This window comes from Sinocyclocheilus rhinocerous, unplaced genomic scaffold, assembly GCF_001515625.1.
Source record: "Sinocyclocheilus rhinocerous isolate Xijiao unplaced genomic scaffold, SAMN03320098_v1.1 scaffold546, whole genome shotgun sequence".
In the NCBI taxonomy this organism is placed as follows: Eukaryota; Metazoa; Chordata; class Actinopteri; order Cypriniformes; family Cyprinidae; genus Sinocyclocheilus; species Sinocyclocheilus rhinocerous.
Genome location: NW_015661123.1, coordinates 226,328 through 248,605, shown reverse-complemented (window position 1 = coordinate 248,605; position 22,278 = coordinate 226,328). Strand labels below are relative to the sequence as shown.

Sequence of the window (22,278 nt, the reverse complement as noted above, 5' to 3'; positions counted from 1 at the left end):
TTTAAACAAAGACAAGCGGTCGCGCCGGCCAATCAGAATTCGGAGTTCTAGAAAGCGGGCGGGCGTTTAACGGAAATGGCACGCGCGGTGGCCAATCGCAGTCACGCACTGCAAGCCATCCGCCAATCAGCGTTCGACGTCGCAAGGATTGCGTCGCCCACGGTGCTCGGTTGAATTCCATTGCCGTCCATTAAAACAGCCGACTTAGAAAATACAACATCAAAGTGTGCTCAGCGCAACCCCAAGCCCGTGTGCTTAATTCTAGTCAAGGATGACATATTCACGCAGCGAGGGCGCTGGGAAACGCTCGCCGCATGTGTAAGCACGCATCTTCGACCCTGTCGTGGCTCGCCGCATTGCCTGGCAAAACGGAACTATTGCTGGATAATTCTCCTCGTGACTTCAGTTAAGCTTGTTTCGTCGCTGAAATACAGAGGAACTCGAATGTGGTTTGTGTCATGAGTCCGGCCGGGTGCTCCCATGTGAACGGTTTCAAAGTGGACAACTGGAAGCAGAATCTGCGGGTCATATACCAGTGCTTTGTGTGGAGCGGCTCTGTCGAAACCAGGAAACGCAAGGTAACGTTAAATAAAATGCATCAGAGCCCAGTGCATCGGCCCGTCCATCTCGATGCCAAGTCGCATTACTCTCTCAAACACAAACGGATGTGTAATTTGCGAGGCTTACGCGATTTATTTTCACCGAGGGATCTGAATCCACGTCCATCCCTATGTGCACGCAAGTGGATGCATTGGCTGGCCTGCGCAGACTCCCTATGCATTGGTTTCATAGGGCTGGACGTGGGATGCTTTTCCGCTACCAGTGTTTTTTAGTTGCTTTAGAGAGTTAAATTAGTCATTTCGAGCATGCAACACTTTCCTTGGATCTCAGACGTTATCTGACGCAAAACGAGACTTGCCAGGCCTAAAAATCACTGATTGCCCAATACACGAATAGAGGTTTCAGTTTCACAGTTTATCACGGAATGTGGCTATTGTGTGGCCGGACTGAGAAGTTATGTTCACTGCCTAAACATCTCCACTTTAATATGCCCTTTATTATATCCATGATGGAGTCTGAGATATCGATTCGCGAACCAGTTGTTCTTTTGAGTCGGATCATTTCAGTGAGTCGTTTGAACCGGTTTAAATAATTCGTTCACGAACTGCACTGAATCGGGCGCCGATTCATTTGAACCGAAACCGTTTTTTCGAACCTCATTGGCTCTGTAACTGTTTACATCGATCACATCATGATCCAGGTTGACAAACCGCTTTAATGAGATGAATCTGCTTCAACAAAAAGTCTCTTACTAGTAAAACAACAAATAACATTAGTTCAACAGTCTGCGTTCTGAAGTAAAATTCCCATTCATTTTCTCCACAGAGGAATTGATTTTTAACAATAACCTATATACTATAAAAGACAGACCTATTCTGAGCTATGAGGTTGTTAATCAATGGAATATGCTTTTGTTGAAGCCATCAGGCTGCACAATTTCAACTTATTTTCTAAATAAACGCGTTTAACAGCGAAATTTCTGGTGAAAAACTACATTACCCATGATTCAGCAGACAATCTCCACCAATCAGAGAATAGAAACAAGCAATAAAACTACATTACCCATGATTCAGCAGAAAATCTCCACCAATCAGAATAGAAACAAGCAATAAAACTACATTACCCATGATTCAGCAGACAATCTCCACCAGTCAGAGAATAGAAACAAGCAATAAAACTACATTACGCATGATTCAGCAGACAATCTCCACCAATCAGAGAATAGAAACAAGCAATAAAACTACATTACCCATGATTCAGCAGAAAATCTCAACCAATCAGAAAATAGAAACAAGCAATAAAACTACATTACCCATGATTCAGCAGAAAATCTCAACCAATCAGAAAATAGAAACAAGCAATAAAACTACATTACCGGCTAAAATAATCGATTCTTGGGATTTAAGAATCGATATCGTTCCGTAAAAATGAGAATCGATTAATATCGAGGTATCAATATTTTTTTACCCAGCCCTACTATTTAATAGGGGTGCAACGATAAATCGATTCTGCGATCAATTCTGCGATTTATGTGAATGCATCGCGATTCTCTCTGGAATCGATTATGTGCCTAGTTTTTAACAGCAGATGGCACTAAGTGCTTTAGAAACAGCTGTACTCTGCTTGCTTCCAGTTTCTTACACACACACACACACACCACTTGAACCTAAAATAATAATTCATATAAAGTTCGAAAATGTTGATGCGAATTACGAGTGTTCACAGTGACATAAATGCCGAGGTGCAAGTACATTTAACCACTTGCATTACTCAGCCGAACGTACAATCGCTCATATTCGTGAGCATTTGAGTGTGCGGTTAAAAACTAGCCTAGAGCGCCATCTGCTGTTAAAAACTAAGCTCGATTAGTTAACTACTATTAATTAAATGAAATATTATTATTATTATACTCAATTAACTAATCGATTCCAGAGAGAATCGTGATGCATTTGGAAAATCGAATCGATTTGGCGTCGCACCCCTACTATTTAATTGGAAAAACATTAATTATATCTATCTAGCCAAGTTTCGTATGAAAGTTTCCTCTCGCAGTAAATGCGAACGTCGCAAAAACCGGAAGCACGACCACACTCGCATCGCCGAAGCTCACCGACGCCGTCTTGTGCACCTCGCCACTTGGAACGTTTAGGTGCCAGAATGCCAGACGCTGTGTGATTGCGCAAAGAACCATTGATTCGCAAAGAACCATTGTTTTGAATTGCTTCATTAAAGCAGTGTTGATATGTCGAACACATATTGATAAAAATCATTTTGTGGATGAATCTTTGGTAGTAGGTCGTTATTAATATAGGGTGAATGGCGTCATGCTGCCTCAAGTTACATCTGGTTCACTCAGGATTGCATGACTCACTGGCACAATTGAGGTCAAGTCAACTGAGTTTTATGAAGGATAATGTGTTCGTATTGGATTATGTTTTGTTTTTCAGGAAGATGATGTATAATCCAGCCACATAAACACTCAAAGGCCAAATTCAGTGAGTTTTATTTTACTGCATGCATCAAATTGCAAGTTATTATTGCTCACTGTGTACATGATTGTTCTGTACACTCAATGGCACGTCTTTGAAATCTAGTAAACTGTCATTTGGTTTGTATTACACCACATTTGATCTATTAGACACACCCGCTACTATACTGTTTATTTAATGCCATGTTTAGACATGTACAATAAGAAGGATTTACCCATCCTAGGTCACATTTAGCATGTAGAACCGATCGTAAGTTCTCAGAAACCAGATCTGGATCTGTCGAGCACAGGTGGGAAAGCGACCAGACTCGCCTCTCATCTGTCCGCTCGTAGCCGTTGAAGGTACAATAGGAATATGAGAAGCTGAGTAAACGCTAGAGAGGCGTTTGGTCAATCCCACACACATACTGTGTGACGGAGGCCTTTGGATGCTTTTGCACCAGTGCATTGCCTGAGCTTCAGACGGCACACCCACAGACCACTGACCGGCTGATGCATATCGCTCAGCAACCGCAAGCTCCACTTCAGACTTACTGGAGGCTACAGTTAGGCCCAATCCCATTTCTACTAGGGATGCACCGAAATGAAAATTCTTGGCCGAAACCGAACAAAATTAAACACTGGGCTGAATACCGAACACGGTTTTTCGAGTTTTTTTTCACCATTGCATAAATTAAAAAGCCAAAATATGCTTTTTACTGTTTTGTCTTGCTTTAAAAAAATATAAAAAATCAATTACAAAACAACAATTTAAAAATATTTAACACTGAACATTTTTAATAGGGGTGTCTCGATTCTCTTTTGGTTGGAGGGGTAGGGGTAGGGGTAAGGAGAAGGGCCAGGTAGCCCTTCAAACAAAGATTTTTCTGGACCACACTTCAAACGAAGGGGTATGAATTATCTCAGTGTAAACCGGCTATAGCGGCAAAATGGCTGCCCGAGCGAACAAAAAGAACCATAAATGTGAGCATTTTTGGCATTAATAAAGATTTTAATGAAAAGTAATCATTTGTTTTATGTTGCATTCAATCGTGAATTCATATTTACGGTCATGTTATTCAAAGAAATGTTTGCGAAAAATCGTTAAAGTTTGCTAACGTCATATCATTACAGACCGCACAATAGTGCCACAACATATTTTCATGTCTTATCAGGACGATAACCACCATAGACATTGAGGGGGGGCTAGTCCCCCAATAATTAGAAATCGCTAAACCTTTTTCTCAAATATTGCCAATTCGAGAGAGAGAGGGAGAGAGAGATGAAAGTTGCGTGTCTGTGCGTCTCTCTTTACAACGAGTGAGTTTACTTCAAAAATAGCGATTTTATCCTCTCGTTGCTGGAAAATATAATGTAGCGATTCGATATTTAAACTGTTATTAATAAAAGTCGTGGGGCAGCGTTGACAAGTTTCTTTTCTTTTCTCAAATATTGCCAATGAGAGAGAGAGAGAGAGAGAGATGAAAATTGCGTGTGTGCGTCTCTCTTTACAATGAGTGAGTTTACTTCAAAAACTGCTATTTTATCCTCTCGTTGCTGGAAAATATAATGTAGCGATTCGATATTTAAACTGTTATTAATTAAAGTCGTGGGGCAGCGTTGACTAGTTTCTTTGCTCCTGGAGCATAGTAGTGGTGTCTCAATTCTTAGGGGAATATTTTCACCCCTACACCTTGACACTCTGTTTCAAGAGACAAGGGGAAAGGGGTATAAAATAGAATTGGGATTGGGCCTTACTCTTCTCATAAAAATATAACTAATTCTGTTAGATTTAGGATTGCAGTTATTACATTTAATGTGCAGCAATAAATGTTCAAACAAAATGGGGTTTTCCGTAGAAATTACACTTTACAGCATTGATAAATGCAAAATGCATCATTCTCTCATCCGCCGGTTAGCCTCTGTTCATGTGTTTCGGAGGAGGCGTGGCTTTGGAGAGTGATTTGCTGGGAGGGTGGGATCTTACGCTTTCAAAGCTAGCTTGCTATTGCTATCCTGTCCGAAAGCACCTACCCTTCATTTAACAGCTTAACTTGAGGACCTTTTGAAGCTGATGAATCTACTTCAGCAAACTGAATCAGACGAACACGTATATAAATCTCATAAAATATCATTACTTCTGTTAGATTTAGGATTGCAATTAATAAATTGAATGTGCAACAACAAATACTCAAACAAAACTTTTTTTCCATAGAAATTACGCTTTACAGCATTGAAAAATGTTCTTAAAGACTTCTGTTACACACTATTCTGAGAAAAAAAATACCTGTGGAAATTAAATAAATCACATTAGATTATATTGCAAAAGTTAACAGCTTAGCATAGTGCTAATTTGTTTAGAAAGGCATTTTTGATTAGCTAGATGTCGTCACAGTTTTAGATCAGGCATTGAAGTGGGCCTACTACTATTGTGATTTGTGACGTTATCAATTTTTCAGATTTACCTGCCGTAAATGTCAAGCACAAACATGGCAAACTGTGATTGGTCGCTTCACTTGTCAGTCATGCAGTCTATCAAAGTGGTGGTTCTTATCAAAAACATGCTGCAAAATACAAGGCGTGTCGTTTACAGCTACTGAACTGGATTCAGATTACGCGAGGTGCGTAGACGCCATTGAACGTACTGTTATTAGCTGTAGTATTTTAAGTCGGCACAGTCGAGGAGTGTTTGTTGTGTAGTGCGTCAGATTACATGGATTATTCTGGATGCTTTCCTTCCAGTCTCCTGCAGTCCTGAATCAGTAGATCCAAAGATAAGCGTGCGATTGAGTTTTTGTGTTTTCACCACCATTCTTGTGACTTACTATAAATATAGGAGCTGTTATACCATGTGATGAGCGCAGGAGACACCTCGTGTCTCGTTCTGTTTTATCCATCAATGATCCCTGCCGAGCTGCTTTATGAATGTAGAGCGCGGCGTTTGCTTTGCTCAATCAGCAAGCGAACAGATAATTTATTACGAATGCAGAGACGCCTGCGGGTGTTCATTTATTTATTGTATGTGCTTGTATTCAACTAAGCTTAGCTTCACATCTCTGGTCCGCTTTCTGCCTCGGCTCATCTCTGAAGTGGACTGAGATAACTAAAGGGTGTAAGCAGGTCTAAACTGATTTTTGATCTGATCACTGAAATCAGAGCGCAGGAGACACCTCGTGTCTCGTTCTGTTTTATCCATCAATGATCCCTGCCGAGCTGCTTTATGAATGTAGAGCGCGGCGTTTGCTTTGCTCAATCAGCAAGCGAACAGATAATTTATTACGAATGCAAAGACGTCTGCGGGTGTTCATTTATTTATTGTATGTGCTTGTATTCACCTAAGCTTAGCTTCACATCTCTGGCCCGCTTTCTGCCTCGGCTCGTCTCTGAAGTGGACGGAGATAACTAAAGGGTGTAAGCAGGTCTAAACTGATTTTTGATCTGATCACTGAAGTCACATTTAGAGGTACAGCACATTGCATTTGTGGTGTGATTTGTACTGATGCATCATTTATAAAGAATATCTCTTTGGATTTGAGACTTTAGTCTTTGCAACTTTACAGATCTTCTTTATGCACCAAGAGCTTGTAACACTCCAAAGAGAAAGGAAAAAATGAAATTGCATCATATGACCCCTTTAATAAATTATTTTTTAATATAACTTAATACTTAGTTTTTTTTAATAATACCAAAATTTCAGTAGTTTTAAAATTTATGTTATCATTTACTGTTATTGGCTTGCGTGAAAATCAAGAGGCACTCCCCGCCATCCAGAGACTAAACTGAGACAAGTTAAGATGTACATTGGGCCTTTGGAAAACACACAATGATGAATGAATTCATTTCTGTCCATTACGCTTGACTAATGAGCATTTCATACTTAGTTTGCCAACAACACATCAGTATTAAACGCTGTTCGTCTGAGGGCCTGGAAACCGGCTTGCTTTTGAAAAATCACACAACCAAAGTTCATTATCACTGACCTGCACTGAAGCTTGTGCAATTACCCGTATGGTCTTCATTCACCATTAAAAACTGTTTTTATAGAGCGGCTGTTCCACATCTATTCTGCATGTGAAGTTATACGGGCTTCCAGCTCACCATCAATAGTTAATTGAACCACGGGTCGTTTGTCATATCGATACACGCCTGCATTGAATATATACGCCTCCACAGCATCAGCACATCCCTCCAGAGCTTCAGCAGATCTTTACGGAGAAGGCATGGAGGATGTTTTAAATCAGGAAGACGGAAGAAAAGGAGCAATGCGTCTCCAGGAGGAAGATAAAGGACTTGTGCTCCGCTGCGGTTTCACTGGCTCATAATTCATAGCCTTACAAATGCTTAAACACCGCTTTTGTGACTTGAATATGAATCAAGATCGTTTGATCTTTTTTATCCCGTGATATTGTTTTGTTCTGGGGTTTTAGTGTGCGGTGGAGGAGGCCAGCTTTGTTACGCTAAAGATTACATTCAAGGCTATACCACAAGCTGCAGAACATTTTTGGACTAATAAATGAGAAGGAGACACTACTACTAACTTTGACAAAACACATTTTTAAGTAGTGTAAAAGCACCTCAGCTGCTTTAATAGTACATTTTATTTTTTTTTAAACGTATTGCATACGCAGCTTTATGGTCAAGTGTGTTAAGAAAATATTAAACGTATTTATTTATATTCATTCAAACACTTTGGTTTCTTTACTTTTATTCATATAATTTATATTCATGTGTTTTTAAACTTATTTAATATTTTAGATGTCTGTCAGTTGTCAAACTTGTTTATTTATGAATTAATAAATTGATAACTTTTTTATTTTGTATTTGTATTTTTCCTTATTTTTGTGGTTAATTATACAAAATTAAAGTCTTTGCATGAATTAATATATAAATATACAGTGCTGGGCAAATTACTTACCAATTGTAATCCGTTACTGATTACAAATTACATGACAGAAATTGTAGTTTGTGGGATTTTACCTATTCAGTAATGTATTCGGACTACTTTTTGATTACTTTTAGATTACTTTTGACATAACTCTTCAGAAAATTAATTCCATTCTATATCAACATCATGAAGCGCATTAAACATTGCATTGCAACCCTCTACGCACACCTTGGCAATATAATCGCCATTGGCTAGTGCATTTTTTTGTTTACTCGCCAGACTGATATTCTAAATCTGATATGTAATCTAGGCATTTTAAAGTGTAATATAATCTAATTACAAATCGGATCTGATTAGATAATCCAGATTACATGTAATCAGTTACTATATAATGTGCATATATATATATAGATATTCATTTATTATATAAATTAATAATTGTTATCATTTTATTATTTTTTCCTTTTTAATTTCAGAATTATTCATCAATATTTTTAACATTTTCATATTTCATGTATTATTTTTAAGTACCTTTAATTACTTTAGGAGTGTTTTGAGAAGCTAGAGTTTCTCTCGGTCTCTGCTGGAGCTCTTGATGAGTGTTTAATTGTAGAGAAGGGCTAGTCTGTGGGATTAAGTGTAATGACGCTCCGTGTCTGCGCACGCTGTGAACGTCTTTCCCATTCAGAAGCAGTCCTTCAGCAGAAGGGGACTCTGGGTAATTAACAGGCCCACTCCGCTAATTGCGTTGAGGTGCTGCCTCCAGCTTTTTAGTACCAGTCTTACACTCCCTGTGCGCTCGCTCTTTCTCTCAGCGGATCTCATGTCTTTAGCCTCGAGCAGGCTCGGAGGCGTTCGCATCCCTCATCTGCATGTGTTTGAACTGTCATCCATCCTTTATCATCAGCGCCTTCCCTCTCCGTGTCTCGTTTTTGTTTCTCCTCTTTCATGTTTCTTGCCTCCCTGGATTCTCCTCATCTCCCACATGCCTCCTGCTTCACTTGTGATCTTGGAAACACGGCAGCGAGCCGGCGATTGTGTGTTCGGTTGCTGCAGAAACTGCGAGGGCCGATGTGGTTGGCGGGTCGGAACGGGTTTATATAGTCACGGCCGATCTCTGGGCTCATAGAGCCTTATGAGTGGTTGGCTTTCACACCTAAGCCATGCAAAAACCCAAAATATATGTTAAAAATATTATATTTTAAATGTATATAAAGTTATTCCAAAGATAGTCTAATTTAAAATATTGAAATATTAAATTGCGTCAGTCACTAATTATTAAATTAATAATATTTAATGCATGCATTGATACCCTAAATAAGGTCTAATTTTTTTTTTTTTTTATATATAAATTTAATTTGGATGAAAAATTTGACTTTTTTTGGGATAATGCATTATATATTCAATTGCATTATGAATATTCAGTAATATATTTTTTTAATATTCATAGAGTGCTAAGTAGGGTTATTATTGTTAACTAAAACTATAACCATAAAATGTCATTACTTGAAATAAATGTTAACTGAAAAAATTATTATATATATAATCAATCAGCTAGTTGCCAAGGGATTATTTCTAATTTTTGTCTTTAAGTTTAAGTAAATATAATAAAAAAAAACAAAAAATAAACTATGTAGTATTATTTTTAAGTACCTTTAATTACTTTAGGAGTGTTTTGAGAAGCTAGAGTTTCTCTCGGTCTCTGCTGGAGCTCTTGATGAGTGTTTAATTGTAGAGAAGGGCTAGTCTGTGGGATTAAGTGTAATGACGCTCCGTGTCTGCGCACGCTGTGAACGTCTTTCCCATTCAGAAGCAGTCCTTCAGCAGAAGGGGACTCTGGGTAATTAACAGGCCCACTCCGCTAATTGCGTTGAGGTGCTGCCTCCAGCTTTTTAGTACCAGTCTTACACTCCCTGTGCGCTCGCTCTTTCTCTCAGCGGATCTCATGTCTTTAGCCTCGAGCAGGCTCGGAGGCGTTCGCATCCCTCATCTGCATGTGTTTGAACTGTCATCCATCCTTTATCATCAGCGCCTTCCCTCTCCGTGTCTCGTTTTTGTTTCTCCTCTTTCATGTTTCTTGCCTCCCTGGATTCTCCTCATCTCCCACATGCCTCCTGCTTCACTTGTGATCTTTGAAACACGGCAGCGAGCCGGCGATTGTGTGTTCGGTTGCTGCAGAAACTGCGAGGGCCGATGTGGTTGGCGGGTCGGAACGGGTTTATATAGTCACGGCCGATCTCTGGGCTCATAGAGCCTTATGAGTGGTTGGCTTTCACACCTAAGCCATGCAAAAACCCAAAATATATGTTAAAAATATTATATTTTAAATGTATATAAAGTTATTCCAAAGATAGTCTAATTTAAAATATTGAAATATTAAATTGCGTCAGTCACTAATTATTAAATTAATAATATTTAATGCATGCATTGATACCCTAAATAAGGTCTAATTTTTTTTTTTTTTTATATATAAATTTAATTTGGATGAAAAATTTGACTTTTTTTGGGATAATGCATTATATATTCAATTGCATTATGAATATTCAGTAATATATTTTTTTAATATTCATAGAGTGCTAAGTAGGGTTATTATTGTTAACTAAAACTATAACCATAAAATGTCATTACTTGAAATAAATGTTAACTGAAAAAAATATTATATATATATATATATATATATAATCAATCAGCTAGTTGCCAAGGGATTATTTCTCATTTTTGTCTTTAAGTTTAAGTAAATATAATAAAAAAAATAAAAAATAAACTATGTAGACATAATTCAAATAGAAAAAACACTAAAACTAATAAAAAATGACAAAAACAACAAAATTACTAAAACTTTGAAATTAAAATGATAGAAGAAAATATAAATATTCAAAATATTAACAAATTGTAATCTGTGCTATTAATCGGTGATACTAAGCTAAACACCTCAATATGAAAACTAACTTTCGGCATAATATAAGCACACTTTTACCATATAAAGAATATCAGTATACCTTATTTATCCACAATTTGTGTGTGTGTGTGTTTTTGTTTTGTTTTGTATTTTTCAGTAGGGATTCATCTTAATTTTGCACCAAAATTTTTCAGTGACAAATTTGGGTGCATCCCTTTTGAAAATGAAAAACTCCTTGGACCTCAAAGCATTTCACACCAATCAGAGTTCAGTAACTATACACAAAATTTTATTTATTTATTTATTTGTTGCATTAGAAATTTGGTGCCGACTAGGGTTGGGCGATGTCTACAGTGAAACATCGCGATGGACGATGACATCGGCGGGGGGAGGGGTGTGCCCGAAGCGTGAATCTTTATAAGGAAAAACACGATTCCTAACACCGTGTCTACACCGGACGCGAGCGGCGCGGCGCAACAAAATACTATAGAACCACTGATCTATAATAGAGATTTATTATATATAGATCAGTCTATAGAACTCATTATAATCAGTGATGCTGTCTACACTGGATCTCGACACGACAAATCCCCGACAGTAACCTGCTGCCGCGTTTTATTTATGACGTGCTGACACAAATTTCAAATGATTTTCAGCGGTCGCTTTGTCGCGTCCAGTGTAGACAGACTATAGCTGATGCGGCGCGACACGACAACTGTCACGTCCGGTGAAGACACGGTGTAATGGTTGCCTGTTACATTACAGTGCATAAAATTTCACTTACCACATAAACTGAGTAAGGAGAGATGACTGAGGACGATGGGGAATGATTTGCAGATTCTCAGTACCACTGACAAACATATAAAATGTGTGGCAATACTGCTATAAATACGCTTTCACACAGCCACAACATGGAATAAGAGATTGATCTCGAATCGTTGTCTGTATCATTCAAATGAAGATCTCTATTTATTAGAAAATGAATCATTTTGTCTAGCTCTAAAGCAAATTAGTCAACGCACTGACTAGTTGGTTTAAGAAAAAAAAAAAACTTGTTGCACATCCTTAGTAATGACAAAATCCCTTGAGTGGAAGCTTGCTTTGTTAAAAAAATATCTCCGCACTGCTGGTTTTAATTTTTACATTTTTTTTTTTAAACTTATCCCTATTTTTAATTTAGTGTATGCAGATTAGGGTGAGTGGGGGCGGAGTTTGATGACTAATGGGGTGTTTACACAACACTGCTTTCAACTAAAAACCAAAAACTTTTTATGCGTTCTGACTGTTCATTTAAGGCCGGGACACTAAACCCCGTCAGGCTTTTTTTTTATAGTGTGTTTCACACGTCGGAGTAGGGCTGCGCAATTAATCGAATTTCTAATCGCAATTACAGATGCCACAATCGTTCAAACCGCAATTAATCGTTCAAAGTCCACTTACGTTATTCTGCGTGCTTAAGATGTTTTTTTTGTTTGTTTTAATTTTAGATAAAATTATAATAACATACATATTTGTACTATTTTTTTTTTATTTAGAGAAGAAACCAAACCAATGTATAGTTGACATTTGAGGCTTAATACGAATTGAAAAGCAATAAAAGTTTTTCACTTAGTGTTTTCAGCTTGTTTATTTTCATATAAAAATATGGCATGCAGTTGCTTCAAACAATGGTATAAACCTCATTCAATGTAAATTGCGATAATCGTAATTAATGATCGCAATTTCAAGGGAATAATCGTCAATTATGATTTTTGTCATACTATGTCGCCAAATTCAGTGTGTTGAATCGGCACCTGAGCTGTCGGCGAGAGTGAAAGCTCGGATTGGGTGTTCAGTTTAGCGAACGAGTGCATGCTTGAGAATTAAAGCGTTAGTGATGAAAGAGAGCAAGTAAATCAAGACCGCTTTCGGCTTTCATCACCGCTAGTTATTTGAAGTCGGCTTGCTGTGTCCCAGCCTTTACACGACAACGGGGCCTAAAAACGCACACTTTTGAAAATGAGTTTCAAAGTGTACGTTTTTGAAAATGATACTGTTATTGTTTTTGTGTAAACTAAAAAAAAACGCAAATTTTTGAAACCGTGACGTCATGCGCATGTGTATTACGTGTTTGCATAGTGTTTCTATACAAAATAACATCGCCAACTACTGGCCTGGCATGCATAATACAGCGTTTTTAGTCGTTTTCGTTTATCTGTGTGAACGGGGATGGTTTTGATCGTCTGTATAAAAACCGTAAAGGAAAAACTTTTCTGATTTTAATACATTGTTGTCCTGTAAATGTGCGCTAAATGACTGCATCCATCACTGGAGAGAAATCTGTAGTTTCACCAGATAATCTAGTTATGACATTTTGATTAAAAATGGCAAGGTCAGTATTAATGTATTTTTTACAATAAAAAAGAAGAAATAAATACGCACGGATGAATTGTTCACAATAAGATCTAAAATGCATTTTGAAAATAAAGAATTTTCTTTTCATGCAGACTTGAACATGTTTTTTTTAACCTTTTTTTTCTGAATAAGTAGTTTTGTCCAACCTGTGCATTGTTTACAAAAGAAAAACGATAATAAATCTGTTGATCATAATGTTCTTGTATTCTAATATCAGCAAAATCAGTGTTTTATATAAAATCATCTGGTGTTGCATATCACTGGTACTCGCAAAGAATTGTTCATATTTTCACAGTAATTTTCACTTGTGAATACAAATGAAATGCTGGCACTATAGAGCCTTTTGTACGGTTTACTGCCTACTGTTCTTTAAAAATAGTGTGTGAAACTGCATGCATTATGCAGTGATTCATAATTTCACATTTCCACATGATCTCACATTGCAGGTTTAATAAAAGCGATTATTTTTAATGCAATGTTAAAAATACAATATAAAATTGTGGCTTTTGTCAAACTAGAAATGGAAGGTCATGTCAAGCACATTGCATTGTGTGTATTCAGTATTTCATGCACTATTCCCTGTGCTATAATGCACATTTTGGCAGCTCTGCTGCTCCTACAGATCATACACATACTGCAGAAATGTAGTGTAGTGCGCTATTCTGTATATCAGTGTTGTAGTATCTAGGCGTGGAGAAGCTGTGGATCTGGGTCGAGATGCTCTGCTAGGCCTGGGCGATAAAACGCTATCGATATTTATCGACGGTACACCTTCTTCGATAACGATATAAAAAATATATTGTTGCCGCTGCTGTGTTATGCATTCAAAATATTAGAGAAATATAGAAGCTCAATGCGGAGAAGATCTTGATTAGGTGAAAACCGAAACCAAGCCATTCACACAGAACGCATATTCAGCGCATTTTTAGACGGACAAATATGACTGCTGCACTTACGTTAGGATAAAACCGAAACCAAGCCATTCACACAGAACGCATATTCAGCGCATTTTTAGACGGACAAATATGACTGCTGCACTTACGTCTCACACAAGAGATGTAGCCATGCAAAGTTAAAACAGTTTAAACTTTTAGAGAAAACGTAGCGAATTTGTGGATGTTTATTCCCTTTTCAGATATGCATAAATACATGATGCTGTTTTGTTCATAATTGTTTATGCAATTTACGAAATTATATTTGATTTATATGAGTTAATTTAGACGTAATGCAGGTTTTTTATAGACCGTTATTTCCTTGCGTTGACAATTTAAATGTACTGCATTATTTTGCTCATTGCGCCCTCCTGTGGCTTCAGGGTTTTAAAAAAGGTTATAAAAAATGTCAATAATTTTCGATACCGAACAATATGAAACATTATATCGTTGATACATTTTTTAGCTCTATCGCCCAGCCCTATGCTCGGCCATCAAATGAAGCCTTTCAAAACATGACCAGGATCTGTTGAATATCATATTGCTGTAATATTAATGATATTAGCCTGTATTGCAGATAATAGCCCCGTCATGCTCTAGCGATCCCATATCTGTGTGTCTTTACACTGTATCATATGTTTGTTGAGTTCAGGCCGTTCTGTTAAGTTAAATATGGGGTCTCGACAAAAATAGCTAGTCTGGAGGTGAAAGCAGAGCGAACTGTTAAACACTGGATCTAAAACCAGCACTGCAAAACTAAAGAAAGACATTTGAGATCATGCAGCGAGTATGATGTAGTCTTCTTGAGGTTGACTAGTTAAATCTAGTTTTTCTCTTTGGCTTTTTATTTTTTGCATTAATATTTCATCTTCTCTACTCTGATGCATATTCGAGTAAAGCTTCTTAAATGCAAAAAAAAAAAAAAAGTAGGACGGGAATTGATTTTAATGTTTTTAGTGTTTATAATTAATGATTTATCCATGCATATCCATTTTTTAAATTCATATGCCCTATATGAATAAAAAATGTGTGCATTGATATATTGTTTATATAATAAACATTGGCAATTCTTATTTGTTTATGTAATGTTGCAGTTTTGGTTTTATGGTGAAAATTAAGGTGTTGAGATAAAAAATTGAGATTATTATTCCATTAATATTAACAAGATTTAATAAATCAGTATTTATGAGAACCATTCACTGATTGTAGGCCTATTTCTTTATTAGTGACTGTTTACTTGAGAAATATGAAATCAAGTTTATATATAAAATTTATATAAGTAATATATAATTTATTAAAACGTGTATTTTATTAAAATTATATATTTTTTTATTTGTAAAATTAAATCATAGTAATTTAATAATAGTAATTAATTAAATATTTGTTTTATGTATAGTTATTTATTTTAAAATTAAATATTTTAACTGTTTAATTTAAGGAAAAGAATGTTCAATTCCATATTAGTTTTTGCAGTATTATTAATATTAAGTATAATGGTTTTAAGAATCATTCAATTTAACTTTTATTGGTATAGTGACATTTTGGTTGCTAAAACGGTCTTCAAAGATGTCATGTTAGTTTTTGCATTAAAATGTTTCTCCATTGAGAAAATCAGTGGGATTTTACTGCTGTGCTCTAATTAACTAGTCGTTCAGACCGTCTACCAACTAGTCTGAATGTCGATGTTTTGTGACGTGCATTGTAGCGTAACTAAACGCCTGTGTCTCTCTCTCTTTTCTTCCTAGGCGAAGTCATGTATATGTCACCTGTGTGGAGCTCATTTAAATCGACTTCACTCCTGTCTCCATTGTGTGTTCTTCGGCTGTTTCAGCAAGAAGCACATCCACGAGCACGCCAAAAACAAGAGACACAACCTAGGTAAGATGCACGCAGAGACTTCTCTGCTTCTCTAAGGTAAGACAGGCTCCCACAGACGTCAGTAGCAGAACATAGAGCACATGAGCACGACTCGTGCGCAGAACATACAATTAAAACTCGGATAGAGCTGATAAATAAAGTACATGCAGACACAACGCTGGATCAAGACTCTGTAGGAAGGGTTTGAGATGTATATTGAATACTGAGATATTCTGGTTTAATGAAACGGCTCAGCTCTACTTGCACCAAGGGCCCTATGTTTGTTTATTTTACACACACACACACACACACACACACACACACACACACACACACACACATATATATATATATATATATATATATAACAATTCTAAATATAAAAATAAATAAAAATAATAATAAATATAAAATTTTATATTATATTTTTTAATAATAAATAAATAATAGTTTAATAATAAAATAAAAATTCTATATACAAGTAAACTGTAAAAATGTTTTATTTAATTATTTCTTTCACAAATCATTGATGTTATTTATTATTTCAGTTTTAATTTTTCTGGATTCTGTTTTAATGGTTTAATTAAATTAGTAATCAAAAGCATGTCTAATCAATTGAATTCATAAAACTTTAACAAGTTGATATATATTTTTTACAACATTTTTTTAATTAAAAAATTTAATCAAAATGTCAATAATTGGGTCCTAATTTTATTTGTTTTGTTTTGTTTTTTTCTGAAATTGTGTTGTCAGTTTAAATCTCTGGATTTATGATTTAAATTTTTTTTATTTAATTATTTATTTGTGAATTATTTATATTATTATTTCAGTCATATTTTTTAAATTTTTGTGGATTACATTTAAAAGAAAATCATGTCTAATCAATTAAATTAATAAAAATAGTTAATAAAATTCTTAAAACTTAAACAACTTTATATATATATATAAATGTTTTTAATGTAATAAGAATGTCAATAATCAGGGCCTGTCTTTTTTTTTTTTTTTCTGGAATTATGTGTGGTTTGTTTTTTCTGGATTTATGATTTAATAAAAATTTATAATAAAAAAAGACAGTGGTAATCAAATTGAGGCATCGATCATTAACAGTTGAATTACTCTTGTAAAATGTAATCAAATGAAAATGTTAAATTCCTTTTTTATATTTCTTTTTTTTTTTTTTTTTTGGTAGACAAAGTGCTGCACAACAGAGGTTTGCTGTTAAAATTAAAACATGGAATAATGTTTATGCTTTAAATTCCATTTTTATGACTGGATTCCACAATTATGTGCACGTTTTCCGCATCGAAATCATAGAGCCCTACAAAACCCGATTTCATAGTTGCTCCAAAAGCTTCTCTGATCGTCCTCTCGAGTGCACAGATCCAGCCGCGGATGTTTGGATGGGGTCTTGGATTTCTCCCAGCTCCTTAATGCATCGCTGGCATGTAATTATCCCCTCTGTTTTAATGAGGAAGGGTGCCACCCTCCGACAACAAACAAATAAGAAGCGCAAATGTGGGTAATTATAGCGCGTGAGGGGATAATAGTCCCTGACTCTGCATGTGAATGTGTGACTTGCGGCATTTGTTTCCAGTGATGGCTTAGAGTTCATCACTCACCTGTTTCATAGAGCTCATTTGGAAAAACCCAAAATCTGAGCTTCACATGAAGAGATGAATTGCCGTCTCTATCTGCCATCCTTTGGGATTTCCTCTTGTGTATTAAAGAGGAAGGAACGCCCATGATGTGAGCAAAATATCAAATCGGAGAGCATTACTTGTGAGTTATTTCTGATGTGCTGTAAAAAAATTTTTTTTTTAAGTTGTAAATAAAACGGAGATTATTCAAGAAGTGAATACTGCTTCAGTGTTCCGTTTCAGAACTTTGTTTAATTCAATGTGTTACTTGCCTTTTCTTTGTAATTAATTGTGAAATTTAATGATTGATAATTAGTGCATGTGAACATGCAAACGTTTAATGAGCAGCAACTCTTCAGGAATGCAACAAACTTGAGAAAAATGGATCCTTATGCAAATGAGCGACGATTCAATGCAGCGACTACCAACAGGAATAAAGAGAGCAGAAAACACATGATCTGAAGGCCAACTATGGCTCGTTTCCACTGAGCGGTACTGTACAGTACAGTATGATTCGGTACGAGTAACCCTGATCAGGCTTGCGTTTCCACTGCCAATAGTACCCTTCTTGATAGGTGTGGTGTATGCCGGAAAGTAGCGATCGACGATGAACCGCGACAATAAGCACAACTCTCTGCCTCTTTTTGTTAAATGTCATGAACCATAATAGCTATTATAAAAGTATAAGTACAAAGTATAAGAGGCTTATATAAGAGGAAATAAAGAAATAAAGTCAAACGTATGCAACAAAGTCAGCGCTGTACTACGGTAAAGTTCAAAATAAATATACAAAGTTAAACATAACTTTGTGCTCAGCCAAAACGATATGACCAGGAATAAATAATAGATTCATGAGACCACGAATGCCTGTTAAATATAGCCAACCCAAAACGAATGGTATCTCGTGTTTAATCACTACAGAGACATCAGAGCCAGCGGCAAATGTCGGAAAAACTAGCCGAGCTACAGTGATACATGAGCGCTGAGCGCCCGCTGATCGCCTGGAGCTCTGAAATCGGCATAGCAAATTTTCAAATAGGCGCTATCTTTATAAATAAACCGCAGATTTGAGTTTTAAACAACTACATTCTCGCCTGAAAAACCCTTAAAACTACATTTCATGACACAATAACAGTAATATTTAGAAAATTACGCGGGTTTTTGGGCAGTGACGTTTCACAAGTCCACACGAACGCATATAGAGAAACGGCTATTGTCTGTGTGGAAAATATAAAATTATAAAATACGCGGTTATATTTTTTTGTGTTTGCGCACTCTGATGTAATTAAGCCCAACACTCATGGACGGCAAAGCGGAACGAGTGAAGGACGCTTTATCCCCTTGTATCGGTATAATTTTGAAAAATACCGTGATATCAATTTTTGGTCATACCGCCCAGCACTAGTATCACGCAAAAGTGACGATTCTAGTCAACCAATCAACGTTCTGCGGTGAGTTTAGCTCCACCCTTTTGGTACCCTTTGCTGTGCTAGGTACCCCAACGGAAGGGTACCAAAAAAGTGGTACGGTTCGCTATTTTGGTACCATTCACAACTTCTGACAGTGGAAACGGACGTAATTGCGTACCGTACTATACTGTACCGAACCGTACCGCTCAGTGGAAACGAGCCACTAGTGAACAACGTTTCAAACTTTCAACTATAGCAATTGTTGATTGTGTCAACAGAAATATCCAGATTCAGTCTTATTTTTGAAAAGCAGTCTCTTTCTGTAATGCAGTCGGCAGTGTTGGTCACAGATGGCCTGAGCAGTCGATCGAGAAGCTCAAATCAGTCATGCTGGCTCATAGTGTGGACTTTGTCGCCTGTTTAAGCATGTTTAATGAACAAATGAAGTCTCTTGCCGCTGATCCAGTGTGGTTTGTTTGACTCCAGGTGATGAATTATTGTTACTCGTGCCCTAATGCATCCGCAGCATCACCTATAGCTCTGTATTCCCAGGTGGCGTCGCTTCCCGCGTGTGTGTTGAGTCCCCCTCGGAGTTTGATTGAACATTTAATTAGGTTAGCCTGCGTACAAAGGATATCTGTGAATGAGCGTCGCTCCCGAGGAGGGAAAACTGTGATTATTCTCTAAAGACGAACGGGGAGTAATTAAGTCTGAATGAGTCGGCTTCGTTTTGTGCATCTCTGCTGTTCAGGTTTATTTGGATGGCGTTTTGTTTTTCATCCTCACACTTGTCAGGCTTGATCTCGGTGCTCTTTCCTCTTTTTTCCTGTGCTGGTTCCCATGGTTACTTGAAGGCCTGCTATGCTTTTGGTTTATTCATCTGATGTGTGTGTGTGTGTGTGTGCATCATGCAAGCCCACCTCGTTTTCTTTGTGCAACTTCTCTCTTTTCTGCTTGTCTGATCTAAATACTGTTTAAAATTTTTCCATTTGTGAGTGTAACAGAAATATTTAAGTGGAAAATAAAATGTTTCATAAAAAAAAAAATACAAAAAGAGTAGGATTTGATTGGATTGTGGTCATTAGTATATGATATTAGTGGCTAATATTATTTTACCTATTGCATTTCATAGCATTTTAATGCAAGGTCATGAAAAGCATTTTTTTTTTGGCTTGCAATAATAAACCATAATCATGCACGATAAGACTGCTCACTTCGACTGTCTTAAAAAATATATAAAATGCAACGCTTTACAATAGTTTCAAAGTCGTGATGGAACAGAAATAGCGACACATGTTTTCTTCTATATTGTGATGTATATCTGAGTGAAACGGAGTATCGGGAAAATAAAAAAATGTAGTCCTGTTTCTATCCATCAGTTGTTTTAGTAGAGAAATCCCAATTTTAAGCCCAAAGTTAACTAATTATACACTTTAGCAACCAGAGAGTTAATGATTACACTGCTTTTATCATATGCTACAGTCTCCATGGTAAAATTAGTAATATATATATATATATATATAAAAAATAAAAAAAATAAAAAATAATAAACCATAATCATGCACGATAAGACTAAGTACATTTAGAAAGCATATAGGGGCAGATTTACCACATGCATGTGCCGATTTGGTCTAGCGTGCACAATGAGACTTCTGTCCCTTTACAACAACGGAAAACAGCCGTGCAAACGTTCAGCCGCTAGTCTCTCTGCACTGAAAGCCACTAAAAGCCTCATAGCTCTCCGAGCACCTGTCTGCGGCTTGTGCCAGGCTGTGCATTAGTGTCGTGCCACAAATAGACGGCCGTCCCCGCTGCTCCGCTCCACCTGCGAACATTTAGTGTGTCTGTGTGAAACAGACCATCGTCAGGTTGCCATGGGAACTGAAAAACAGGTATCGCCACTGCAGGCTTGGAGAAGTGGAAGCATGCAAGTGAATGAGCATGAGAGAATGATAATTCATAAATAATACTCCTCATTCAGAATTACAGGTGTGCGTTGATATTGCAAAGCTCGCTATGACTTGGCACAGAGGACACGATATTTTGGCACAAGCAGCGATGGAGGTTTTCTTTGCTGCACCCTAATTATTATTCCCATCACTTATTAAAGGAGGCAGATTTGCTGCACTGCTTGCAATGTTTCTTTAATGCCTCATCCATATTTACAGGACAGATACGAGAAGATGCAAACGTCAACTTCTCTTAAAGGTCTCTAATAGGTTCCTGTGTTGTTCTTCTCTCATTCAGCTATAGACCTTTTGTATGGTGGAATATATTGCTTTGTGTGCCAAGACTACATATACGACAAAGACATGGAGCAGATTGCCAAAGAAGAACAAAGAAAAGCATGGAAATTGCAAGGTAGGCCCCCATCATGCATAATGTAGTTCAACTTCGCCTGTGGCTTAAGTGCCTGTTAATTCAGAAGATGTTGGAAACTGTTGTGTTGCGAGCCACAGGAGGGCAAGGGTGTGTGTTTTGTTTTGACACTGATAAGAGCTCATTTTAGTTAATTTTGCTATTGAGTCTGCATAAGTGTGAGATGCAACAGTGCTAGTGACCTGGAGAGGATTGTCTTTTTCCGAAAAGTGCTAGTTAATGGATTAACACTTACTGACTTTGCTCACACAGGGTATAACAACTTCCCAAAAAACTGTAATTTTTACATTTTTTAAATTAAATACTGGCTTAAATGTTTAACTTTGAATTAGCACAGGTTTTGTTTCTTTTTGGAACTGATTAATCATAAGCCTCATTGATCTGAGCTCATGCACCAGTTTTTTGAGTGAACATTGCCAAAATTATCCACAAATGAAGCTTTTTTTTTTTTTTTTTTGACTCAAACTGAAGTGCATGAGCTCAGATCAGTGAGTAAATAAACCAGGCTAAATTATTTGCCGGAGTTTAATTTTAACTAGAATGTATACATTATTGTAAAAAAAAACAATTGGAATAATAATTACGATATTTAAAAAAAAAAAAGTTTTTAAAAACAGTCTCTTCTGCTCACCAGTGCTGCATTAATTTGGTCATAAATACAGTACAAATGTGAAATATTATTACAATGTAAAACAGCTGTTTTCTATGTGAATATCTATTAAACTGTAATTTATTTCTGTGATCAAAGCTGTATTTTCAGCATTATTACTCCAGTCTTCAGTGTCACATGATCTTCAGAAATCAGTATAATATGCTGATTATTAGAAACATTTCTGATTATTATCAATGTTGAAAACA

At 36.6% G+C, this 22,278-nt stretch overlaps 1 protein-coding gene across 2 annotated transcripts in view; it reads left to right on the top strand.

The window, feature by feature from the left end:
• Positions 1-126: 126 nt before the first annotated feature.
• The window catches only part of LOC107726266 (ubiquitin carboxyl-terminal hydrolase 22), a 46,674-nt gene continuing 24,522 nt past the window's right edge, over positions 127-22,278 (top strand). For both annotated transcript variants that reach the window (XM_016535798.1, XM_016535797.1), the window contains exons 1-3: positions 127-578; positions 15,884-16,016; positions 21,289-21,402. In XM_016535798.1, the coding sequence (XP_016391284.1) occupies positions 459-578; positions 15,884-16,016; positions 21,289-21,402 (367 nt within the window). In that variant the 5' untranslated portion in view covers positions 127-458. The remainder of the gene's footprint in view (positions 579-15,883; positions 16,017-21,288; positions 21,403-22,278) is intronic.